The 27,944-nt window shown below is 39.6% G+C and overlaps 1 protein-coding gene across 11 annotated transcripts in view; it reads right to left on the bottom strand.

Moving 5' to 3' along the window:
* LOC309692481 (ELKS/Rab6-interacting/CAST family member 1-like) overlaps nucleotides 1-27,944 on the bottom strand; it is a 152,280-nt gene that overhangs the window by 11,569 nt on the left and 112,767 nt on the right. For 8 of the 11 annotated variants that reach the window (XM_082511032.1, XM_082511036.1, XM_082511039.1 and 5 more), the window contains 2 exons: nucleotides 19,231-19,338; nucleotides 11,217-11,402 (listed from right to left, as the gene is read on the bottom strand). In XM_082511032.1, the coding sequence (XP_082367158.1) occupies nucleotides 11,217-11,402; nucleotides 19,231-19,338 (294 nt within the window). Of the gene's footprint in view, nucleotides 1-11,216; nucleotides 11,403-18,640; nucleotides 18,952-19,230; nucleotides 19,339-27,944 lie in introns of those variants that run through there. The other 3 variants (XM_082511042.1, XM_082511033.1, XM_082511034.1) reach the window with 3 other exon arrangements.

The following is a 27,944-nucleotide window of genomic DNA, read 5'->3' as shown; positions in this document are numbered from 1 at the left end:
TACAAAGCTTCAAACGACGCGTCGACTATTAAATCAGTCGTCGACGATTTTGATAGTCGACGTAATCGTGACTAGTCGACAAATCGTGGCAGCCCTACTCTCCACCCCTTCCTCCTCTCTCTCATCTACTACTCAACTCCCGTCTTACAACTTCATTTAAACACAGACAGATGCACTTTGATTTATAGCTAATTAATCAAAAAGCTCAGATGAAGGCGCAAGCAAAACAACTTCCCAAGTAAATGGAGATTTAAACCATCTACTTCAATCTAATCTAATCTAATCTTGCAGCAATCTAAATAACAATTCTGAGTTGTGAAACTCTCAAAGTTCAGCTTCTATCCTTCCACCATATATAGAATCAAGTTGCAGTTTACACCCTATCCACCCAGACTTGAATAATAGCGTATGTAAAAGTTTATATGATTGAAACAAACAATGGCCAGGTTTACAGTGACAGTAACGGGTTTATTCTTTAGGCTGAGTGAGCAAAATTTAAAGAATCCACCTCTGGGCTTTTAAGAGAATTCATGAAAACAACAGCTTAAAAAATCTCCAGCCGTGACTGTTCGCTGGGGGCTGCACATTCACACTAAACTATTATGAAAGACAAAGCCACAAAACAGAACGACAAGCAGACAGGAAAAGTAGTTACACTGGAAAACTATCACCACACCTACAGTCTACAAAGTACACTTTTAAAAAAAACTCACAGTGGATGTTCAAATTCAGCATAAACAGATACACATTCTCACAACTGGGCTATCACTGCCATTGTTGTACTGTAGTCACGCTCTGCATTATCAGTTGTGATGTTAAAGTTCCAGCTCAACCCTGTCCTGTTTTTCTGTCCTGTCCATCAAAAGTCTTCCAATCAGTGACCTTAAAACCACGATGGGTCCTAAAGCAGACACATGTGGTCTGTGAAGAGGGCATCAATTTGCTACAGGGCATCAGGGTGTAGAGCTGAAAAAACATGATAGTGTGCATTTGAAACCTAATTTGTACCTCTGAACAGACTTCAAAGTTTTAGTTAAAGAGCATTTTTTCTTTAACTTATTATGAAATCTCCACTGAAATATCAGTGTTTAGATTGGTTGCCTATAAATCTTTCTTTTAGTGCTGCCACCGTGCTGGAATTTTCCCATGCTAAAGGGGAAGTATGTCAGCAACTGCACAAACAAACCCAGGTTAGCTGTAAGTCTATTAGCATATCTTCAGAAGGCAATGCCACAGTAATCACCAGATTGGCAGAAGTATAGGAAGACAGATTGGACTCTACTCCCCCTCACCCACGCACACTCTCCAACAAAGAAACACTCTCTGAACCAAGAACTGAAAACATTCCTGACTTGCATTGCAATTGCACACACCTGCAACTATATATATATTTTTAGTATTTCTTTTAGCACTATTTATATTATTATATTACTATTTATTACTTTATTGTTAGGGCTGTTTTTGTTGTGCATCTGCACCTTATTGTTGTCAATGTCTACGCATGGGACAGTGTGAAACGTAATTTCAATTCCTTTGTATGGCAAGTACATTTGAAGAAATTGACAAATAAAAGTATTCTATTCTATTCTATTCTATTCTAATTTTCTCACATTTTCTTAATTTATGAGATTGCACACCCCTCAAAACTGTAGTTTCAAACCTTTTCTTGTTATCCAAGGAGTCAAATACTTGTAAATCACAATGTGCTGAACACGGCTTTCTCCACAAGAGTCTAATAGTATAAGCAATATGTAAAAGTTCTTACCAGATGTTTGCTCCAGCGAACATCTTCTATGTCATAACCGCAAACCCCTCTGAAAACCTACCGCGAAACCTGACGTGAACTTCCCAAGCAATGTCAGTACATGCTACACAGATTCAGTATTGCATTTCTGTACCACTAATTCCTCCTAACAAGCAAACCTTGGTTTGATCGCAGGAAGAGACATCAGTCCCTGTTGGTATCCAGCTTACAAACATGTGAAGCTACTCGCTGTGGTAACCCCTTGTGAATAGGGGAGTCTCTGAAAGTAGATTCTTCTTTTTTTGATTTTGTATTGTTTTGCACAGTAGCAATCCTGAGAGTTAGCTATGCTGTTAACCGAAAACAAGACAGTCAAGCACTTGCGTCTTACCGACAAAAACTGCTGCAATACCATTTAGAATCACTAGAGGGCCAAGTTATCTAGCACAGCTTTAGAGTCATTTAGAAGGGCCAATTAATCCTAATTTGAGAGATAACACTGTCAGTTATATTTAGAACTACTAATTTCACTGCTCTTATCTCCACATAACAGCTACAGAGTCTTTAGTTTTCTCTTCTTTACAAAAGCGACATGTCTCGGGCTGCAGGAGCAGAATGGTACATCTCCATTGCAGTGGAAGTTTGTTAAAAAGCCATGAGTCACTTTAGTAGATTTAACAACTGTGAGGCTGTGGAAACCTCACAGATTACTTGTTGTATAACTTAAAAAACAAGCAAAGAGAAAGCTCATTTCTCTCTGACAAGCTTATTATTTGGAGATCACACTGTAACAACAAAGACATTTGAAGTGTGTAATTGTGCGGTGTTTTCTTTCATTACAATGAGTTGTAGAGTCGTAAATATGAGGACTCGGTTTTCGTGGTGTTTCTCTAGTTTGAGTTGGCTAAGAAACAGTCGCAGCCACTCACTGGGAGCCGTTTGAGTTTTAGCAGATAGAGTGTCATGGGCTGACAATTCAAGCAGGATTCATAAGAGCAGTGATAAAATGTCCAACTCGGCCAATAACACTTAATACATTTTTTTTTACAGGACCTAACGCGCGCAAATGTCTTCAGTATGGGCTTAAAAAGACTCGTACACTTACACAATCTCATAGTTTTCAACAAATATACAACAAACTTGACCTTGACGGCTCTTTCAAATACTCAAACAGTTAGACAAACAGCCATAAACAAACACAGCCAAGAGATCCTTATACCTTCACTCTTATAGCCAGACGTAGGCCAGAGAGAAGCGCGTGAGAGAAAGCCTTCCTGTGTGTGCACGCGCGAGTGTGTGGAAGAATATGACGCCAGTTCTCTTCAGTGCTTGTTAGAGACGTCATTGAGTCATAAAGGTTATTATTATGACTATGGCACAGAAAACAGCCCTTTTAGTAAAACCTCTCTATTGGAATCATTGTTACTTTTGTAGTTCAGCCGAGGTTAAAGAGAGAGATGGAAACAAACACATAGAAACAGAAGAGCAAAATAAATGTCTCCGGAAGATCCATCATCATTACTGAAACTGGCCTTTCGCTAAAAGCTCACTACTGTGCTTAGCTTAGCTGAAAGATGACACGTAAAAGGCTGACCTGGATAATGTTAAGTTTCATTAGTCTAACACTTTCACTGAGTAAATGTCAGAACAGTGGATACGAGAGAGGGCCCAGTCACTCAAATGTCAAATTCAAACGAATGGCCTCATTTGCAAAAGCTCTTCGGTTCAGTTCAGTTCAGTCATTTTGTTGTCCCTGCTGGGAAAATTGGTTTACTGACAGGTTCTGAAGAAATCGCCCACAAAAAGAACAATATAAAAGCACAAAAAAGCAATGCACAACTGCCACAAAAAGACATAATCCTGCACTTAAAAGAAAGAAAAAACACTAAAATGTATTTTTTTTAAAACATAAAGTATTAAAAGTTAAGGGACAGATCTACTTCTACTGCTTTTACACCTCACAAAAACACAACTGAAGTAAAAAAGAGCAGCTGTGCTTTAAAAATGAACAAACAAAACTTAAAGTGTGTTATTTTTTAACCATTTTAAACATCACTTGCACATCTTAGGGAACAAATGCTCTTTCATTTTATAACATGTATCAGTCCACACTACTTCAACACATGCATGAGATTTATATGCCCTATATATCTCCCGCTGTTCTGAGCTTCTTAATAAATTAGGTTATGGTGAAAAGTACGGGGTTACGCCTCTTAAACTTTGAATTCAGGTGTTTTCATTCATTGCCACGAGTGTATAAAATCAAGCACCTAACCATGCTGTCTGCCTTTACAAAGATTTGTGAAAGATTAAGACTTACTCACTGAATTCGAGTGTGGTACTGTAATAAAATGCTTCTGTCACAATGAGACAGTTTTTGAAACTTCTTTCCTCCTAGATGATCAACTTTAAGTGGTATCATTGCAAAGTGGAAGTGTTTAGGAGCCACAGCAGCTCAGCCTCAAAGTGGATGACCATTTTCTCTGAATCCTGAGGCGCTAAGTGGGTAAAAGTCGCCGGTAAAAGAGTCCCCCGTCATTAACATCAGCACATAAAGCCTGCACTGAGAGCTTCTTTCCATAGGGAAGCAGCTCCTGTAGGTGTAAAGTGACAAATACTTTTATCAAGTATTTACATATTGAGAAGTATTTTTGTCCAGTAAGTTTCTGTCAGACAAGAGCTATTTGACACAAAATAAAAACTTGTGTCTCGAAGGTGAATTGAGATTTCAGACACGTTTGTCACTTCTCATCTTGAAATTGCATCATCACCAACGACTACATGTCCATTAAATGGCAGCAACTGCAGTATTTATGACATGGACACAAGTTTCAGTCTTGCTGTGTATTATTTTTGGCCACCGTGTAATGAAAAATTCACACAGACGCTGAAATAAATACAATAAATGTAGTCCACTATGTAGAAAACAGGGAGTGATTTTGACAAAGCCTTCATACTTGTCAAATCTGAAAAATGCAGTCGATTGATCAAAGCAGTGATGCCAGAGGATGACACACTGAAACGCACAAGATGCATCTAAAATCAGAACATTAAAAAACCCACAAAATGTCATATTTTGAAATAAAAGAAGCCTCTTTCTACAACTCTCTCCTTCCACCAGACAAGCGTGAATATATATACTTGATTACCCACTTCATCCTTTCATCTCTGCTTACCTCATATGCTGACCTTATTGCTCTTTAGCTTTACCACTCACTGATCCTGCCTGAAAGACTTATGAATGTCTAAGTCTGTCACCACTGGTTGGATTTGGTAAAGTATGAAACTAAGCCCACTGAAAAGAATATGTTGTCTCCCCCAGCATTTCAGCTTTAGCATAAATTAATTAGCCGAAACAATTTTCTACGTTGTAGTAACGGTCACTACAGGGAGTGCAGAATTATTAGGCAAGTTGTATTTTTGAGGAATAATTTTATTATTGAACAACAACCATGTTCTCAAGGAACCCAAAAAACTCATTAATATCAAAGCTGAATGTTTTTGGAAGTAGTTTTTAGTTTTAGCTATTTTAGGGGGATATCTGTGTGTGCAGGTGACTATTACTGTGCATAATTATTAGGCAACTTAACAAAAAACAAATATATACCCATTTCAATTATTTATTTTTTTACCAGTGAAACCAATATAACATCTCCACATTCACAAATATACATTTCTGACATTCAAAAACAAAACAAAAACAAATCAGCGACCAATATAGCCACCTTTCTTTGCAAGGACACTCAAAAGCCTGCCATCCATGCATTCTGTCAGTGTTTTGATCTGTTCACCATCAACATTGCGTGCAGCAGCAACCACAGCCTCCCAGACACTGTTCAGAGAGGTGTACTGTTTTCCCTCCTTGTAAATCTCACATTTGATGATGGACCACAGGTTCTCAATGGGGTTCAGATCAGGTGAACAAGGTGGCCATGTCATTAGTTTTTCTTCTTTTATACCCTTTCTTGCCAGCCACGCTGTGGAGTACTTGGACGCGTGTGATGGAGCATTGTCCTGCATGAAAATCATGTTTTTCTTGAAGGATGCAGACTTCTTCCTGTACCACTGCTTGAAGAAGGTGTCTTCCAGAAACTGGCAGTAGGACTGGGAGTTGAGCTTGACTCCATCCTCAACCCGAAAAGGCCCCACAAGCTCATCTTTGATGATACCAGCCCAAACCAGTACTCCACCTCCACCTTGCTGGCGTCTGAGTCGGACTGGAGCTCTCTGCCCTTTACCAATCCAGCCACGGGCCCATCCATCTGGCCCATCAAGACTCACTCTCATTTCATCAGTCCATAAAACCTTAGAAAAACCAGTCTTGAGATATTTCTTGGCCCAGTCTTGACGTTTCAGCTTGTGTGTCTTGTTCAGTGGTGGTCGTCTTTCAGCCTTTCTTACCTTGGCCATGTCTCTGAGTATTGCACACCTTGTGCTTTTGGGCACTCCAGTGATGTTGCAGCTCTGAAATATGGCCAAACTGGTGGCAAGTGGCATCTTGGCAGCTGCACGCTTGACTTTTCTCAGTTCATGGGCAGTTATTTTGCGCCTTGGTTTGTCCACACGCTTCTTGCGACCCTGTTGACTATTTTGAATGAAACGCTTGATTGTTCGATGATCACGCTTCAGAAGCTTTGCAATTTTGAGACTGCTGCATCCCTCTGCAAGATATCTCACTATTTTTGACTTTTCTGAGCCTGTCAAGTCCTTCTTTTGACCCATTTTGCCAAAGGAAAGGACGTTGCCTAATAATTATGCACACCTGATATAGGCTGTTGATGTCATTAGACCACACCCCTTCTCATTACAGAGATGCACATCACCTAATATGCTTAATTGGTAGTAGGCTTTTGAGCCTATACAGCTTGGAGTAAGACAACATGCATGAAGAGGATGATGTGGACAAAATACTCATTTGCCTAATAATTCTGCACTCCCTGTATAAAGCTTGATCACGAATCCCATGTTAAATTGTATCCACTGCTGTGTTCAAAGAGGATGCTTTTCTACACCACTTACACTGGAAGGAAAAAGAAACTCAAAAATCTAGTTTCTTAGAGAACCTAATTTGTGATTTACTCGTGACCTAAAAGTCAGAATCTCTGAGCACAAAAGCGATATAAGATGTATGTTGATGAAAGCATTTTAATGCAGCTGGACATATTGGAGTTCCCATAAATTCCAAGGTATAGAAAGTATACAAACATTTAATACAAAGGGTTGCAGACTGGATTCAACCACTACACACTGAAACCCCCTAAAAGCTTGAATCAAGAGCTATTGTGCAGCTGTTTTAGTGATTTGGTTTTTCTTGTGATATTTCATGTACGGGCTTTTCTTCAGATTGTTTATGTATTTTTTGATGTCTGATAACTTTAGTGGAAACACATTTTTCTGTTTACGTTTCCTATTCCAGTGGTTTTAATACTGTTGTGTTTGCTGGTTGTGTGTTGATACTATTTTTGTAGAACTGTAGGAGTGTATTATGATTACGATTGTTGGCACGCGTCTGCTACCTTTGGCACGTTTTTTCTGCCGGTGTTTTTCATTATGTTCTGATTGGTAATGGGATCTCACCTGGCTTTTATATGCTGTGATTGTTTGTCTTAAACCTCGCTGATGATTGCTGAAACACTTCCTTCTTTTTACCTGTTTTTTTTTGTGTTTTTTTACAATTTTAAATTAAATATAGTGTTTATAGATTTATAAATCGTTGTGTTCTTTCCATATTTGTATTGTGCATTTTTTGGGGATAAGCGGCACAGCAGAGTGTTAGTAAAAGTTTTGAGTTTGTGCCGCATTACAGAAGCACACAGCAAGATAGACAAGCCTCCAATGGTCATTCATGATTGCTGTGCATTCATGTTAATCCATATGTGGGTGCCAGACATGTAGGTTTCCGCCTGTGAGATTTTGTCTGCATCTATGGGTTTTACATGCTATTTTAGTGTGAGCCTAATGGGTTTACAGAGTGCCAGGCATTTTAACAGAGCCAGGGAGAGGCTTGTAAAACACACACACTCACCACAAGACAGAGAAGAGAGGCTGGCACACTGGAACATGGTGGTCTGGAGGGAGTCTGTGTGCGCATTAAGAGGGTCAGTCAGGGTGATGCTGACACATGATGAAGGAAAACGAGAAACACGGGTCTGAATGAAAGACTGGCAGTGTGTGTGTGCGATTGTACATAGGCAGGGTTGGGGTCTTAAAAAAAAAAACAACAATAAAAAAAAAAACACATGGCGCCAAGTGGTGCCTGAATATGGGTGGGTTTGCAGAAAAAGAGAGGAAGAAGAAGAAGAAAGATTCAAACTGTGATGTTGTTAATGGAAACATCCCACTAAAAATAGTATATAAAATAACTAATGAGTACAACTGCATTTCTAAAAAAAAAAAAGTGGGACTCTGATTTATGAATCATTTGAACCCCATATTTATTTTAAAACAGCACAAACCAAATCTGCCAATCTGCTGTCAGTGCTAGGAGAAAGGTCGAAAGTCTGTGCATAATTTTATACCTATCCATTTAGCGGATGACCACTGTACAGAACATGTAACCCTCACATATAGACTAAAGTCCAGTGAACCCCAGCCCTGGTCTCTGCTGTACTCAGTGTGGAAACACTTTCCTCAGTACACACCAGAGCATCATTCATAACTTAAAGCTTCCAGTGACCAAACAGGGTTGGGAGTGGGTGTAATTGCTTATTCAACAGTTAGCCACACATCACTAAGGATGTCAAAGAAAGACAGGCTTTTAGGAATAAATACCCTTTGGGCTTGTCTACAGCATAAAAATAACTTAATTAACTTCTAAGGAAAGCAAGAGAACCGCAATTTAATCCAATATAAAATAAAAAAAATCTGTGGGGCTGCATGGAAAGCACAGCAGATATGAACTCTACCACACAACAGTTCACCACGCTGGACACACAGAGGAGAGTGAAACACTCAGGGCTTTTTCTCTATGAATTTAATGATGTGTCCAAGAGGCTCAAAGGAGAAGCACAGCAGTTATTGTCCATCCACAGTAAAACAGTCTTCCCACCTTTATGAGTAAAACACCCTCAAAGGAGCTCACAGTAACACTGTCACTCTTTAGCATTAAATACCACGTCCCTCTAACAGATCTGTACCTCACACATTAGTCACCATTAGTATTTTCTGAAAGAGTTGTAAACATGTTCGCGATAACAGCTGACCCACTTCTAAACACACTGATCTCCAGTGGTGGTGTACAGAGGACTCTGTCACTAGTCTAAGCCACCTCTGAGTTAACATCTATAGGGCCCTTTAGCTCAGCTTTTCATGAACTCCAGCCTCACTTCCCAGTGCAGGAATTAAAAGACATTCATGTAAAGGCTTTATTGTTTTTTTATGGAAAAATCCAAACAGGTTAAAGGAGAGCTTATTAGTTACTAAATTAGTTCTGAAAAAAGTTAATATAGCTCCTCCACCTCTCCTTTAGCTTCGTTCTGGTTGGCTGATCCACATAAACAGAAGGTTTGAGCAGCAGGTGTGTGGGCCCTCTGTGCCAAACCAGAGCTGTGTGCCCGAGATGACTATATTAAGAATATCCGCTCTCTCTTTACCAACTACACATCCAGCAGTGTAAAACAGAGTGTTTATAGCAGAGTGAAGTCTAAATTGTGGCTCGCGTGGATTATGTGAAGATATACTGACCCCATTATTTGAAACTTTGGCCACATTGTTGAGCATCAACATATGTATGACAGAAAATAAGGGATAAGTACCAAAGTTCCACTTCAAGGGCAGTTACATCAGGTATTAAATTTCTTCTTCAGCTTTATGTTACATGACGATTGGTAACCTCACGTGTATATGTGATAATCACCACATATACAGCTACTTTATAATAATGCAAGGATAAGTTTGACTACAGTAAAGACAGGCACAGCGATTTTTTTTGTAACTCTATTCTAGGAGTTCATTTTGCCCCTGCAGCAAAATAACAAAAATCAAAACATTGCACCCTGCCATGAAAATGGTTAATGCGAAAAAGGAAAAAAGTCATTTGCGGTGAATTGGGTAGGTTGGTCTATTAAGCTCTTTTTTCCTCTGTTGTAGATTTGACTCGGATGTGGCCGTGAGCGCAGTTTGGTACAAATGTTTTCAATATTCTGAAAATGTTTTTATAAATATAAGTTAGGAATAAAATACTGCAGGCTACATTCAGCCTCGTTAGATAAGCTTTCACAGCTGCCCACATAATCAGTTTTAATAGACTATGTTTTTCTTTTGAAAATGTAGATCTTCAGCCACTAGACCACAGAACAGTCTGCTTTTTTTTATGAAAGCAGGCTGATGGTGAAAAATGTCCACGAAAGGCCTCCAGACCATTTCTTTGTTCATTTAATGTACCTGTGATTAAATGAGAATTTAATTTTACATATCGAAAGTTTATTTAAATCGACACCACGCAGCAGCGTTTTTGAAACACTTTGTGCTTAACGGAGACATTTCCTTGCATTAAGACACAAAAAGGGCTTTCATACAGACTGTAGAAAACTAGTCCCGCTGTACCCCAACCACACACTCTGTCACGTAGCTCTGCGAGTGTGTCTAAAGTTACGTTCTTCAATGCATACCACATGTAGCGACCATGCATTGCCTGATACGTTTTCAATATGGAGAAAAAGACAGAGAGGGAGACAGGGGAAGCCGCAGAGGGCCACAATTTTTTAAATTTAATAATATACTGTTTATATTGAATATCTGAAAACACAGCTGGTTGCCATGATAATGCAGCAACATCTAAGCAAGCAAGGTTGGCCAGTGGTTCTGTAACTTTCTCGAAGCCTCACCTTTTCTTTCGTTATCCTTGATTCCCTTCCCGTTGCTCTCCTCCCTCTCAAAGATGACAACTCTTTTGACAGTGAAATAAATATACTTCTCTACCCTCCTTACTCTGCACTGTATATGAACCAACCCTTTCCCTGCTGCCAAAAGCTTGAAACGGAGTTTACTCCCAGTAAAATAAAATGTCTGAAACGGTTTTTGTTCCGCAGCCAGGCGCTTGTCGTCAGGTGACCTGCTGGAGTAAATCTTTTCAATAATGTCAAAAGCAGCGCCAAAAACCTGCCAGGCAAGCCCAAGTGTGTGCCCCTACTCCTACATGCAAACACACACACACACACACACACACATCTGCACACTCACAGCAAGAACAAGCATGCAACCTCGTGCATGTCAACACATACAGCATGTAAAGGCAAGCACACAAACACACACAGTGGAGAGTTTTAAAGAATTGATAAATGAGGAGCGACTAAATATTATCGCTTTTTTTCCCTCCACGCTTCTCAAAAATAGAACACGCTCTCGCTCTTTTTTCCCCCTTTTTCTTACACACACAAACACTTTTTTTGAACCGCAGGAATGACTGATGTCGTTGCATTTCATTTTTTCCTTCCTCTCATCTCTCACTCAGAACACACCCAGGAGTCCTCACCTGTTCCTGCGTCATGCTGTGCAGCTGCGTATGCCAGGAGGCGGAGTCAGAGCGGTGATAGGCGGGGGGCGGGGCAAAATCTTGCAATATGATTGGGTCTCGCTCCTGACACAGTGAGGTCAGGTGACTGATGTACAGCTTCAGCTTACTGCGATTCTGATTAAGATCCAGGAGAGGAGAAAGAATCTGAAGGAGGAAAACAGAAAATGTATTCTTTTATGTGTTTACTGTATGAAAAATAGCAAAACAAAAAACATGAACGATAATAATAACGATTTTGCAAGAATACTAGGCCAGATGGACATGCAGTGATGGGCAAATGTAAGATGAGTAAGACAAAGAAAATGAAGCAGAGGCACACTGAGAGAAAGCCAGAGAAAGCGCTTCTAATAATGAGGATCAGTGCACTGTTTTTAATTGCATACTGTCACAGCTGTAGCTGAGACTGAAAGAAGACCCTCATGGGCAGTTTTCAGCCGAGAAAACCATTTAAAGTAGTTCATTTAAAGAAAAACAATGTGCTCAGTTTCCACAAACACTGCACCTACAGCAGCTGATCCACTGTGAGCACCAAGGTTATTGTAGTTTATGGAAACAAAACTAAAAACTAAACATAAAAAAAAATCCAATTAACTGAAATAATCTCATGAATTGAAAAAAGTAATCAAATCAAATAAAAATACCAGTGATATATGCATAGTTTAAGTATTTGTTAGCTTGGTAAAAGTCTTCTTACAGCTTGCCTGATGAGGCACTGATGGATGTGTAATTGAGACTGCTTTCAAAAAGTTAATGCACACACATTCCCCTGATGATGCGGTGCTTCTTTCAGCAGTTTCTAGTAAAGTACAGCTTAACAATTTGCACATATAAGACACAATCCCCCAGCAGAGAACCTATAATACGCTTAAAACATGTTCAGCATAGTTACCATGGTGATTTAGCCAGGTAAAAAAAGAGAGCTGCTCTTTTCTGACAAGAGTTTTAAGGGTTTTTTTGAGCCTGGCACAAAAACACAAAAAAAGCCTGGCTATGTTGAACTTGATTTATAGCACACCTCTTCTCAAATCACTTCCCTACAAATCAGTTGTTTTTATTTTTTGTAGCTGTTTTTTCACAAAACTGAAATTTTAACACTGGAAAATTGCTTTTACAGGGTCAAAAAACAAACAGATTTCATAGAATAGACTAGAATAGCCCTTTATTGTCATTGTACATGTACAACTGTGCCGGAATAAAATATAAATAGTAGACAGGAGGAATGAATAGCAAACAGGAGAAATATATACCAAAACTCAAAGGCACACAAGTTGCAAAGTGCTTGGAAGTAGTAGGAGTTCAAATAAATTGCAAACAAGAAAATATAATTTAATATAATATAATTGAAAATATGATTTCAGACACCACAGACTGTATGTTTAGGGCAAAGTTTACCTCGGTGTAAAGTAAAATTAGTTTTGGCTAATTCAGACATTTAGATTAATGAAAGACGAATTAATTAATGGAAAAATAGACAGAGGAAAGAGGTGAACATATATATAAAAACATATTTTGTTGGTAGACTGTCATGCTCACGAGTAAACAGAATACTGGAAGAACATATTAATCCCCACCAATCCACAGGTAATGGCTATTATGAACTCAGAAGTAGAAAGCCGATTCTCTTTAAAAAGCATCATTTCTTGTTGAACGTCTGACTATATAAGTGCAGATGAGCAAAACAGATACATGCATTCTGGGCGCATGACATGAGACCTCCCAGGGCACACACACACACACACACACACACACACACACACACACACACACACACACACACACAGAGATAAGGCGTGCTGACACACACTGTTCTCCTTGGGGAATACTACGATTTAAGTGCAGAGGAAGCATTTTAAGAGGGCTGTTAGTGTGTGTGTGGGTAAAGTATATTTAATCCCAGCAGCGTCTGTCCACACTCTGCGAGCTGTGCTCATCGTCACTCAGCATACCCACACACAAACACAACCCATGTGTTTCATTGACAGGATCCTCAGCGCAGTAACATCTTTCTCTCTAAACTCTTCCTCCACTTTTTAACCTCGTCACGTCTTCACTTCTTACACACAAGAACTACAAATATCGATGTGAATTTGCCTCAGGTTTGGGGTTTGATTATATACATTCATTTTACACAGAATGTTATTTGGTGAAGTCGGTGAACATCAATAAATAAATGATGATATGACATCATCAGATAAATATAGCAGGAAAAATAATAATTGTTTTTGTGTTGCCAAACACTTCATTTACATTTTTTTTATATTTTTCTCAATTTGATCTTGTGTCACTTAATTTTTATTTTGCATATTATTTATTTTTATTTTTCTCTGCTTGTCTCTGTGTGTGTGTGTCTATCCCAGATACTCAAAGTTCTTAAAACAACTGGCAACACGGTGTCAGCCATCACTGGCTAGGGTGAAACTGGTCACAAAGAGGTACATGGTGCTACGCCAAAAACCTCCTTGTGCCTGCTTGGGTCACTTGTGAATTGTTGAAGTCGACCTTAGTTTTCATGGACGATGCCCACCTATCTCCAAACGCTCCCCAACTAGTTGTTGAGCGATAATGAAAGTTGAAAATGTGTGACACAAACTGAATGCAGAGACCATTCATCTTTAAAATAAAAGTTGTGCCTTTTGAAACACGTTGGCAGCAGCAGCAGGAATGCACAACTTTACTGAGGCCTTAATTGTAATGGTACAGCGAGAGTCATTGCAGTGTAATCTTGTTCTGGTTTCTTCATTTTCTTTTGCCGTTGCTTTACTGTTTGTAGATTCCCCAGGCAGCAAGCTGTAAGGAAAACCTGTATTTTCTCTGCAACATGCAGGCTTAGTCAAGTCTAGACTTTACTTGTGCTCCATGTCTCTGTGTCTTGTTCCATTTTTTATTGCTGAAAAGTTGTCCATCACCCTGGTGTTACAGCAATGTACAATTGAGTATACTCAAACTGCTATACCCCCACCCATTTAAAGCTTCATCTTGTACCAGGCAGTACATCTGCTACATTGTCCATTTGGTTATATCTCCCAGTAGTAGTCAACATTATTGTCTGAGTTAAGATTATCTTGGTTTTGATTGTAGAATTGATAATCTGTTTCCTTTCCCGCCTTTTGTTGTTCACCTCCAAGGTTGCTTTAACCCCTGCCCTGTTTAGTCCGTTAACTCTGGTTTGTTTTTCCTCTTGGTGCAATTCATCTGTGCAGATATGAACATGATAATTGCACTAGGGCCAAAACCAAATCAACTGCACCAAGACCCTTTGGAGGAGGCCTGGTTCCAAATGAACTCCAGAGTAGTTTGTTTATGGTGAGAATGTGCCCTTGATCTGACCCAGCTATTGGGTCTAAATTGTAAGTTTGTGCCAAATGCACATTCTGGGTTGTAGCAGAGTACAATAAATGTACAGAGAATACAAACTTTGAAAATTATTAGGAATAAATTCTCCATGTTTTCCAGCTTGAGCTACCGAGCACCTTTGCGTCAGCATTGGAGTACAGCTTTAAGCAGTCGCTTACCTGTTGCCTACTTGTCCTAGTCACTTTTAGCATGTTTTCTAACTATAAAATACTTACTTGGTTATCACTTAAACACTGACAAAAACATAATTTAATTGCTCTGGCATTTGAGAATCCTTTTGAGGTTAAGTTCATCAAAAGTAGATTGGATGGAGGGATTTTGTGAAAAAAAATTGTACTCCATTCTTTAGTGGCATTGACGCAACAATGAAAAGTGACAGTACATCAGAGGAGCTGTCACTTGTGATTTTGAGTCTTCCCTGATTTGCTGCACAAACAACTGACAGAAAAAGTCTCAGCAATTTTGTGTTTTTCCAGTGAATCGCCAATACTCACCAGCAGCTAAACCTAACCCTAACACACACAAACACATAAAATATACACTTTTAAATGTGTGGTAGCACAAGTCAGCGCAATACACTCATACACACGCAGACACAAATAGGTTCCGACACAGAAAAACATACATACACACACTCACACTCATTCATGGTGGTTATCAGCTTTGTAAATGGCTCCAGTTACAGTATTTTCCAGGGAGGACCTGCCAGTAGGTTACAGTCCATTACAAAATACATTACTGAACATTTCCCTCTGGAGGAGAAAGGGAGGTAGACCGAGAAGGAAAGAGAGGGAACGACAACATTTGGAGTTAAAAGGCTGAAGAGATTCTACACATTCGGCATTTCAAGCCCTCTTTCTTTGGCTCTGAGTTATATTTGCTGATGGCAGATGTGCAGTGAGGCCGTTATCTCTCCCAGACTAATGTGTAATATGGCAATATCTGAAGAAAATTCTCCAAATTTGGCTTTACTGCTCTACAAACATACTTAACATATTTGTAACAGCTGTCCTCTCACACTTTGTAATTCATACTATTCTGTCAGAAAGCTTAAAAAAAAAAATCACTGTCCACACTTTCCAGACCTGCAGTGGAGCTCTGCGGATCAAATACAAGACGAATGAGAAACAGACACGAAGAATGGAAGGAATGACGGCGATATGAGGAAGACATTAGGAGAGAAATAACACGAGTTGTTTCCTTTTCTTTAAGTTCTATTATAAGAAAAATGGAGGAGGAATTATGGGATAAAATACGAACAGGAACACAGACCACTGAAAGTATTCGCAAGACTTTCATTAAGGTATACATGTTTTTCTTGTATTACACAGCCTCCAATAGCCAACATATGCAATGTGTGTGTGTGTGTGGTTAATGGGTCCGCAGGGCTTCTCAGTATCTTACTGTAGTATGAAACAATCCCAAAGGAGAAATAACTTTATACAGCACTGTGAGTCAGTGTGTGTGTGTTTGTGCTTCTTTATTAGACTCCCCTGCCTGCCTACCAGATTCTTACTGTTCTATGAAAGAACTCCATAGAGAGACATTCAGCTAGCCTCACTGATGGGATGTATTAAAAAAAAACCTCTATGGCCACATTATATGGTGAAATCAAGACTTTTCTTCCTCCGCAGAACCCTCTGAGACAAATACACACCAGCAAAAATGCACATATTTGTCCAGCATCAGCATCAGTAGTGGGTGTAGGCTTTCACTGCTCTGTAAGTGCTATCTCAGTGACCCAACCGATGAAGTCTTGGCTAGTAGATGATCTCTTAAACTGCCAAGCAAATGTATCATCCGGTTGTAAAACTGCTCGTCAGTTTGTTGCAGAGCTAAGACAGAGAGACCGACAACCATTCACTCCTACATGTCTTTGGACTGTAGGGGGAAGCCAGAGTACCCAGACAGAACCCATTCAGACAGGGGGGAATACGCAAACACTATACAAGAGGCTGCACAGCATTAGTGTTTGCCTCACATTAAGGTTCTGGGTTTGAATCCGCTGGTCGTCCGCGGGTGTTCATTGTGGAGCTTGGATCTTCTGTATTCGTATTTCACTGGTTTATTTCCAACAATATTTTCACGGACTGGCCTTTAAGGTGTCGTGGATAAATACAACAAAATAAAACCAGCACCGGTACCAGAAAAAAATAAGATTTATTCATAACACACGGGAAAAGACCCAGGTAACCCGAGTTAATGCTAAAAACCAATAAAAACCCTGAAAACCATAAATTTCACACCCGAACCTCAACTCTCGTGGCCCAGTACCAAACGACTCACGGACTGGGTCGTGGCCCAGTCCGTGGCCCAGCGGTTGGGGACCGCTGTTGTAACTGGATTAATTTGAGGGTTTTGGGCTTGTGAGATGGGGGAAAAAAATGGCAAGACGTGTGAAAAACTGTTTTGTTTGATAAGGAAAACAAGAACACTCACAGAGCACAACTCTCCCCGAAGAGCGTGACCATTTCACCAAAATGAAATCATCTCGGGCTGTTCTGGTATCTACCATCACACAAAATCTGAACATGATGTCTTTAAAACTGTGGATGCTAGATTGTTAACCAACAGCCAAACAAGCTGAACCAATTACATGTTTAGACTGTATTGTCAAACTGTTTAATCCACCTTACAAAAAAACATCTCAGGAATAAGTAATGTAAATGTAATATCACTTTCACTTCCATAGAAATGGTGACAGATTTTAAAACACATTAAAAAACTCTGAAAAAGACACTTGCTAATTTATAAAATGTACATTTTCTACTATTTTTTGTGTAGTTATGCATCTAATAAATCTGAAAGCTATTTGAAAAAGCAAAATACCATGAAGTGGCCTTGACAATGCCTGATGTGTCTTAAGAGTGCTCCCCTGTGTTTCTGTGCAGCAGCAGTTGTCTCTGAAGCATTTCATTGTCCAGCTGCAGCACAAAATCCCCTCACAGAATACACACAATCACTCACTGTGCGGATGAAATGTGCTATGGCAAATTACCAATCTTACACACCAAGAGAGTGTGTTTTCATGTGGCTATGTAAATACAGAGAGGTGGAAACAGAAAGAAAAGGAGATAGAGTATAAGCTGTGTGTGTGCTGCCTCTCTCAGCAGGGAGGTGCTACCGCTAATTAATAACCAGGGTCAAACTTAGATCCAATGGTGAACCTTTGGGCTTTTAGCATCCCAATGGGAAATCCATCTGGAGCAGCTGAGCTGCACTAAAAGCAGCATGTGCAGCTCATATGTGGTGCCGTCTCTGCACTGTGGTCTTAGTAGATCCAACCGTTTGGATGCCTTTTAATAACCACTAAACTTAGAAGAGCCTTTTAACCATTAATTGCTTAAAATGTGTAAAAATTTCCAATTCACTTGTTTCAAGAGTTTAATGGGAACAAGTGACTTTGCCAGTTTGGCGTTGAAACCTGAACACTTGCACTACTCAATGCTCAGGTTTCTTTCTTTTTTCTTAAGAAAGACTGCTCTACATTAGACGTATTGTGGTTGGGTGTCTTTTGTTTTTTCTTGAGTTGAATCTTGTTACGCATCTACAATTAATGACCTTTGGGCTTTTGAAATACTGGAAAGCCCCTATTGTATGATTAAAAAAACAACACAGGAGCAAGGTCAAAGGAAAAACCTTCTTTTCATCATTTCTGACAGAAGAAATATACTTTTTACATAGCAGTTTAGCAAAGGTGCACATTTCCAACACTACATCACACATTTCAGTTGATTTGAATAAGAATATGGTCTCAGTTGGCATATGATTGACACATGAAGCTTACAATATCAAACCAAAGGCAAGACCCAAGTAGACTTGGGGAACAAGGGAATCATCCAAAAGATTAATGAAGGTTGAAATAATGAAATCATGGGTATAAAAATGCACAGGGAAAAAAATAAATCATAAAAAAGAGTTCAGAGAATGCCAACTGGAAGAAATCCTTATCATGAGAGGATGAAATTATATTTAAGGATGAGAAATTGAACAAATGAAGCACAATTCAAGATTTGATGGCTGAAGGGAAAAGGAAAGGAAAGATGAATCACAGAATAAAAGATGCATTTCAAGATTGGATTTCAATGTTAGAAAGAATGGAGGAAAACTGAATAAATAAAAAACGATATGAGGCCACAAATAAAGTGAAATGACAGACAATGATGCCAGAATGAGATCACAAAGTCACGGATGAAACTAAAGAAAAGGAAGACGAATGAAACGATGGCCATGATCAAATCCAGACAGAGAAGACGCTCACCCTTCTGTACACAATGATGGACTGAGGGTGAGGAAGAAGGCATGTGATTGGCTAGGCCCAAATGCCCTCCTCATCGTCCTATCGGTTAGTTCAGTCCAGCCGCAGCGTGAGTTCAGAAACAGGAAGTTAGTTTAGCAAAAAAGGGAAACTTAACAGAGATATAGAGAGTGCAGAACAAGTAATAGTGCTAAAAAATGGTTAACTTTAATTAGTAAATTTGAAGAGAAATAAGCTAACATCCAATAGCCCAGAAATGGCAATATGACTTGCTGGAAAGTCTTTCATTCAAATATTATTAAAGAAAATAAAGATTTCACTGGTTTGGCCAATGCACACCGTCCGGGGCAGTTATCTTACCTGGTCTGGGGAGGGTTTGTGATTGTTGGGCTGCTCTGAGTTTGGGGATGAAACCTTCAAATGATCATCCTCATAGTTGTCCGCCATCAGCTTCATCCTGTTCTGCGTCTGCAGAGACAAAAATAATATATCTCATTAGAAACACGTTTTTGTTTTTAGGTGGAATTTAGCACGATCATCATTATGACATTCGTGTTTTAGACGGAGCATAAACCAGTGTGTGTACGTGTGCGCGTGAAGTTAATTTGGAGAGAAGTAGATTTTTGAGTGAGTCCATGAGCTTTGCCTGAAAAAGTGTGCATATGTGTGTGTTTTTGTGCGCAAGAGGAAAACAGTAACAGAGGGCTTCCCAACTGTCCATTTGTATTTGAGTTTCAAGAACTGGGTTGGTTCATCTTGCACATTTCAGACTGCAAACACACACAACCATCATGCAACCTGTTGTGTAGCTTGTTAACCGGCGCAGAAAAATAACAGGCTTGTTAAGTTGCCACTTGAGGGGAGATCCATAAAGACTTAGACAAATATTAGACTGTACACATACAAAGGCCTCCAAAACACTTTCATCTCCTCCTCCTCCGTATCTTTCTTTTCTCCATTCTCATTTCTCCTGTCTTTTCTCTGCAACCATCTTTTTGCTCCTCGGATTACTGTCACATTCCCCCCCCCACTTTTCGTCTTCTCTCCTCGTCTTGCTGCTCCATCTGTTTCACATGTTATAGTTATACTTCAGGTTTTACAGTAGGCCTGCAAAGTGTGAGGGGTGAGAGATGAAAAGCAAGAGATGGAGTCAGTATAAATCTGTAAGTCTTGTATACTCTAAATCCCCTTAGCCTCACACTGAGCCCTGCAAGGAACAGGAGCTTAAGCAGGACAGACTGAGGTTTTGTGTGTGTGTGTATGTATATATATATATATATATATATATATATATATATATATATATATATATATATATATATATATATATATGTGTGTGTGTGTGTGTTTGACAAAAAGTAAAAAAAAAATTTTTTATATGCATTTGTTTGAAAGCTAAATGAAAGACTGCACTTTTAGGAGTGTGCATGTGAGCAAAACGATCACGCGTCTGACAGTGTGTTACACTTGGTGAGTATCTGGACCTGCACAAACGAGCCCATGCCGCACTTAAAAACACCTATAAAGCAAACTCGCAGAGCAGACAGTTTATCTGCACACCACACAAGTTTGAAGATAAACACGCGCAGAGCTGTAAAGTCACCTTTATTAGTATCTGACCGCAACTTCCACCTGCCCTCCCCCGCAACCGTCCTTACACAGATTTTTTTTTCTTTATGCTGTTGTTGTAACATATGGAAAGTTCATATGCACCAGACACTGGCTTGGGAAACGCAAATTTAATGAAATTAAAAGAGCAAGTAAGACTTGGTCCAGACTGTACAATACACACACACGTGATAGTTGCCTGCAAAAATATATAAATACATATATCACTGCCACTTCACTTTATGTACATATGTAAAATTGTGTATTTTTTTATTTGTACACTATTGTTTTTCTCTTTTATTTATTCCAATTATTATCTCTAATTCACTTTTTCTTGCTGACCCTTGTGTTGCTGTAACGTGTGAATTTCCCCAGTGTGGGATTAATAAAGCCGGTGTCTTTGTTTGTTTCTATGTTCTTCTGAATGACCATCTTAGGTAAGCATCTCTTTAGTGGACTGTGTCACACTGAAAGATGGAGGAAGAGGTCTCGTGTGTGGAGTCTTACGGTTAATTTCTAGAAATATGCCTACATGACTTATGCCAGGAGTTTGCCTCAAAGATGAAAATAGATAATAATAACCCAAAACCCCAGGTTCATATGGAACACGAACATAAAGCTGAACAGACAGATGTGCCTCTGTCCTTAGGAAAGTTTATTTCATAAAGGTTAAGAGATCGTAAGTAAACATACATTAAAAACATTTGCTCCAACACTTGCAAAAAAGGCTCTGGGATCTGGAAAGCAAGAAACAAAAAGGAGGAAAGACAGTTAAGAAGAGGATAAGCTGTGTCAAGAGGGTGCCTGATTTCTGATCTCTTTAGTATCTTCTGTCCTACCTTTCTGTAAAAACACTTTATCTGTGTCCTGTCCTCTTTCTCCTCATCCTAGAGCTTTCTGTATCAAAATAATCCCCAGTTCCTCCCACTCTTCCTGTCTTCATTGCTCACCTCTGTCATACATAATACTTTTGAAGATTAAGTCTTTTTACCCAAATACCTAACGCACTCCTTTCTGTAGTTATCGAAGCTCACTTTTTTAAGTGTCTTCTTCCCATCTATAAACATAGTATTTCATTTTTCCCTGCTTCATTCTCTCATTTTGAGCTCCATAACTTGATTTTATCTGTGGCCAATTCCAGCTTCTGTTTGTTTCCTTCCTTCTGCTTGCAACATGTCCTCTTTCTCTCTTCTTGTTTTCATGTCTAGTCCACTATTTCGAGTTCATTTTGTTTATTTATTTATTGTTTATTTCTTGAAGAGCCACTTGAGGCTGGCTCCAAAACCAAGTCAATCCCAATAGATTGACTTTGGCACCTTAAATACTGATATTAAATGCTGCAGAAATAAACATGTTTACAGGTTGCTACAAAATGAATTTGGTCTTTTAAGATAAGCAAAAGTCTTTGTTCTTTTTTAATCGCAATTTAAGGCATGAAGTGGATCACCTGAGAATATTTGTGCCTTTTGGCACATTATTAATGCAATAATATGACAAATAGTATGAGTTACAGTGTGGTTAATTGAACAATCAGCCCCATCCTATTACATTCGTACCTTACTTATTTACATCGATACTCATAAGCAAGTCTTCATGTCTATGTGAAGCAGCTTTTCTAATTAATCTAAAAGTGCAGTTCTGCCGTCTCGTCCAATTGTGGTAATTTTGTTTCTAAAAGCTTTTAAAAATGACTATGGCCAAAATTCTAAAAAGAAGATTTTTATTAGTCTTTAGTAAAAATCTGTCTTTAAATGATGGAAAATCTAGAGAGCAACATGCAAGAGGAAAAAAAAAATCCTAAAAATGAAGTTGATGCAAATCGGTGAGGTGGAAAGACAAAGAAGAAAGTATGGCTGAAGAAGTGTCCTCATTTTCCACTTTGGCCTTTCTTTACATTTCTCCTCTTTCGCTAACTGTCAGGAATGCTGACTTCAGCTCATTTGTTCTTGTGCCAACTCTCTTTCTCACTTAATCTAATCATCACACCATTATTTCACTCCTCCTCCCTCAAGCTTCTCTACGTCTTCTTCCCTCCCCTCCGCTTCTCCCCCACACATCCTTCATACAGCTCGGCTGTAACTCGCTAACAATCGAAAGAATGAGAAACAAATGAAAACGAGGTGAAGTGAGGGGGTGGGGGGGCTGCTGAGCCACGCTTGGAAGAAAATTATTTCATTACGATAACGCTCTGGGGAACATTACATGAGATTATTGTTTCGCCTTTCTCTCCGGTGGCAATAGAAGCGCCTTTGTAGATATCTGTGCAATTATCAACAATGAAAAGTTGCTGAGTCACGGTTTGACAAGAACTATTTCATCATGATAAGAAATTAGATTACTCTTAACCCATTTTATATCAAGAAAAGAAAATTGTTAATAAGTGGAAAAATACAAATGATAATGAATCGTGTTTGAGCTGAGTGCTGTGGAGATTATTTCATTGCAGTAAGTCTCGGCGGTGTTATAAATTTGATTAGATCCACATTTTTTCACTTGCCAGTAACACGGGAGGTCATCATAACTACAAACAAGAAGTGATGAAGAGTTTAGTGGGAAAACAAAGCATGAACACTATGAACTGTGATTCAGAAAAGAAGAACAGGGGCGTTATAGTATTAAAGATGTTTTTAGTTCACAAATAAAATGGAGATAATTTAATTTGCAAAACCAAAATAGGAAATCTAGAATGTCAGGACATATGTTCTAAGAATGCAAATATTTGTTGTGTAAAAAATAATTTATGTAAAGATTTAAAGATTAAAGATTTATTTAAATATGTTTTGACCCTTTATGGACCACATTATGGATGCGGACAGATCTCATTCAGGTCTGCTGGAAATACAATATCATCACACGAAGAGCCAAAAGTCTTAAAAATGTCCATATTACAGCCATAGAGGTTTGGACCGAGGACCATAGCCACACATACATCCCTGACCTGTAACTGTTAAACATGTGTCTGCTAAAGGAGAGATCCTGCTAATTCCTCACCTCCACCCTCTTCTTTCTATTGTAACATTTCATAAAATATTACAAATATTATTTTTTCTTTGCTTTTGAAATTGAGTGCGTGGCACAGATGGAGTTCACAAAGAAACCAAGTACACTGCAAGATAATATGACAGTGACTTGTCAAGGTAGCCACACCAACTGCTTTTTCCTTAATTTGTTACAAGCTGGACCATAATTTACAAAATGAACACTATGGTGTGTTGGATAAGACCTCAAACTAGCAACTAAAGCCATAAATGATAAATGGACTGATTCTTATACAACAGCTTTCTACTCCAGCACCCAAAGCATTTTATACTACATGTCTCTTTCACACAAGCACTTTTTTCTTGTGTACTTCCTTTTCCTGTACTGTGGGATTCTGTATCTTGCCCAAGGATACTTTGGGACATGGACTGGAGCGATCATGGATCAAATCAACAACCTTGCAATTACCAGATGAAATGATTTACCTTCTGACCCACAGCCATCCCAGATAAAAAAAAAAAAAGTATGCTAGAAAAATGCCTATGGAGGTCAAAAATGAGGTGAGAAGCATGGTAACGTTTTACTTTTACATGTTAGATTCAGTCTACGGTATAAATGTGGTCACTACTGGCTTTGGAAAATCAAGATGGTGACAGCCGTAAAATGCAAAGTAGAGCCTCCAAAGATGTGATGTTAAACCAAAGGCTGACTGCATCTTTCATATACACTCTATGCATTTAACACATAATATGTGTCAGGAAAAATCAGTTGTTAATATTTGAAATACACTGCACAGTCCAGGATCCATGAATACCAGTGATTTGCTGTAAATTCATCAGAAATTTACCATTGCATTGGATTTCTCACATTGGCACAGGTGGATTTTGTGCTAGGCAGGCAAGACCAATCCAGTTGTATCATATATTTGGGTTGTCACATGCACTTACGGCAGGTATGTTGAGAAATGTTTAGGGCTTCAGCAGATGTGTGAAAACTGCTTTAGAGGGAAGAGGAAGGAGACTGTGGGATACACAGGAGAGTGAAGAGAGCTGAAGTTACCTTGATCTACAGCCTCCTGCAGCTGGGGGTCAAAGGTTAACATGCAGGAAAAGCTTTCAGGGACACAGGTGCGTTTTAACGTATGCAGCATAAGCACAACAAATACAAATCTTCTTTGCTTGTATTCACTGGTTTATTAGTCTGTTCTGACTAAATGTGCTTACAATCGCCATATCATTAGTACACAGCATTAATACCTTGCAATGGATTAACTGAAATAGTTTCAATTCATAATAAATCTCATAATAGATAGGGTACGATCAATTCTACATGCCTGTTACTACACAAACAGCTCCATGGCACGAGAAATGTAATTCTCTGAATTTAACCTGCTCTGTAGTGGGGTCTGACAGCTCTGCGGCATAGGTTACTGTGCTGTGTGAAACCCAAATTCAGACCAGACTGGAAACAGTATTTAAGCACTCCATCAAAAAACACCCCAACTCTGACCTGTGACTCACTGAAGAGTGGTCGTCGTCAAAAAACAAACTTCAAAAACTTTTCAAACAACGTTTCTAACACACGCATAAGTGAACAGCATTCATAAAACTGCAAACCCAGAGTATTAACCCAAAGTTAGCTTGCTAACTGAAACACTACCTGCCACATGAGGCCTTACGACAAACAGAGTTTACTCTTCATCAAAAAACTCAGTTTTAATTTTATGCTATCACTCTGCCTCTGTCCACTTGTCAGTTAATTTATAAGCATCTAAAAGTCGATCCGTGACACAAGAAAATGCTACATAAGCCTCAGCTTACTTGATAACATTGCAAACAGATGCATGTGTACACACAGGAATACTGAGGAAGTCTCCGCTGTGATCCATCACTGGAGACTGAACATTATGGCTCTACAGAGAGAATGGGAGCGAGAGAGAGAGTGAGAGACTTGGAGCTGTGCAAAACGTTACACACCCTTGCATGCATGCGCACACTCATAGCTGCAGACAGTTGAGTCTCTGTGTTGTCAGTAACCACCTTCGAGACCCTGAAGTGTCATAAATGACTTCAAATAGAACGCGGAGACGGAGAGGAGATGGAGGGATGAGGAAGGAAAAAAGAGAGAGGGTGAGGACTGTTACTCTGACTTCATTTGACACTACTTTCTAACACCTTGCACTTCTCTCTTAAACATCTATTCAAACACTGTGGCGTGCAAATGTTGCTTTTCTTTTGCATAGCCAATGCTTGTCTTTTTGAAACCTCGGAGCTTCCATACATTAAGTCAACTTTTGGCAACATTGAACACGAAAGTCTTGTGATAGCATTTGTATTCTAGGGGTCTTTATGACAAGTTAATCTGAACCATGGGGTTTTAAAGTGAGTGTAAAGCTCTACGATTTTTGCTTAGTTATGATTTACCATGTGTCGTTATCATATCTGTATGCCTGGTGTGCACTGTGCTCACGAGATTGCTGATTACACACAGAGTATGCTTAGATAATACATTTTTATATGATCTAAGCGAGTTTAACAGACTGTTCCACCAGTGAAAGTTACATTTCGTGCAACTATCAAATTAAAAAAAAAAAAACTTGGATGGTATTTCTGTAGGGTTCCTTTGTCTGGGATGTATTGGCAGTAATTGAGCAAAACATAAAATGGAAAGCCTGGTTGGATAGTGCAACAGATAACAAAGGTCAAAGGTCAAATAAAAAAAAAAAAGTAAAATGTAGAAAAACAGTGCAAAAAGAAAGGGAAGGAGAAAAGTTAGAAAGGGATTCCCTGTACAGTAATTTTCCTGTTTTTTCACACTTGCGTGTATAATTTAACAGCTGAATTTTGTTAAGATCAGTCCTGGGGTTGTTATTATGTATAATGTATGAAACGTAACACCTTTAGTATTTGAGTTCTTCCACAAAGCTGACAGCAAAGTTGGTGAAAACTAATCCCAAATGTACTTGACAGAAAACATCTGTTCGGCTGTAATTATGAACGGGCTTGTGAATGATGCTACAAGCCTGACAGTTAAGCCTGACAGTCTCTGCTTTTATTAGCTGCTAAAAATCAAGCTTTGGCTATGATAGAAGTAGACTCATCTTGAGCATCATAACTCTCTGTTTGGGGTTATTTGCTACAAGTTCCTTTGTCAACGTGAAGCATGTTTTCTATCGATTTGGACTCCACACTTTGTTGCCCCTGGTCTCTGCTCATATTTGTGATATTCATGGACAGTATCTCATGACCTAGCCAGAGTGAATCGGGTGTCCATTATGGAAACCTCAGAATAGTATCCTTGCTTTTTGCAGACGATGTGGTTCTGTTGGTTTCACTGGCGCGTAATCTTCAGCATGCAATGGAGTGGTTTGCATCTAAGTGTGAAACAGCCTGAATGAAAGACAGCACCTCCAAGTCTGAGGCCATGGTTCTTTGCCAGGAAGTGGTGGAGTGCTCTGGCTCCCTTTGGTTTGAGGGAATAACTGTCCCAAGCAAATGCTTTCAAACATCAAGAATCTTAATCAGGAAGTGGAACATGAGGTGGATTGTTGTGGCATTAGAAGGAGCACAGGCGTTGGACTGGACTGGTAATAAAGAGATAAGCCAAAATCCATCCATCCATCCATCCATCTTCTTCCGCTTATCCGGGGCCAGGTCGCGGGGGCAGCAGCCCAAGCAGACCTCCCTCTCCCCAGCCACCTCCTCTAGCTTCTCCGGGGGAACACCAAGGCGTTTCCAGGCCAGCTGAGAGATATAATCTCTCCAGCGCGTCCTGGGTCTGCCCCGGGGCCTCCTCCCAGTGGGAAATGCCCGAAACAGCTCACCCAGGAGGCGCCCAGGGAGCATCCTTGTCAGATGCCTGAACCACCTCAACTGGCTCCTTTCAATGTGGAGGAGCAGCGGCTCTACTCTGAGCCCCTCCCAGATGGCCGAACTTCCACCCTATCTCTAAGGCAGAGGCTAGCCACCCTTCGGAGGAAGCCCATTTCTGCCGCTTGTACCCGCGATCTCGTTCTTTCGGTCACCACCCACAGCTCATGACCATAGGTCAGGGTAGAGACGTAGATCGACCAAGTAAATTGAGAGCTGCGGTTTTACACTCAGCTTTCTCTTCACCACAACAGACCAGTACAGCGTCCGTATCACTGCAGCCGCAGCACGAATCCGTCTGTCGACCCAAATATACTCATTCATACATTGCTTTTTACAGAACTTTGATCTAATATTCTGACACTCTTAATTAATGTATTAATGTATCAAGGGCAAAATGAAGAATCTTGTAGACACAGGGGATTAGTAGACACCCCTAAGCCACAGCTGTCTCGTCAGAGATCCGGTTAGGGTGCCTCCTGGGCACCGACCTTTGGAGGATTTACAGGCAGACCCAACTGAGGGGACATCCAGAACTTCCTGAAGAGACTTAATATGTTTTCTGACCTTGTGGAATAAGAAATATGCTTCTTAGCCACTGTCTATCACAACCTTCCT

The sequence above is a fragment of the Aulonocara stuartgranti genome (assembly GCF_965226115.1).
Source record: "Aulonocara stuartgranti genome assembly, chromosome: 17".
Lineage (NCBI taxonomy): Eukaryota > Metazoa > Chordata > Actinopteri > Cichliformes > Cichlidae > Aulonocara > Aulonocara stuartgranti.
The sequence above is the reverse complement of the archived record's forward strand: the minus strand, read 5'-3'. Positions and strand labels throughout refer to the sequence as shown.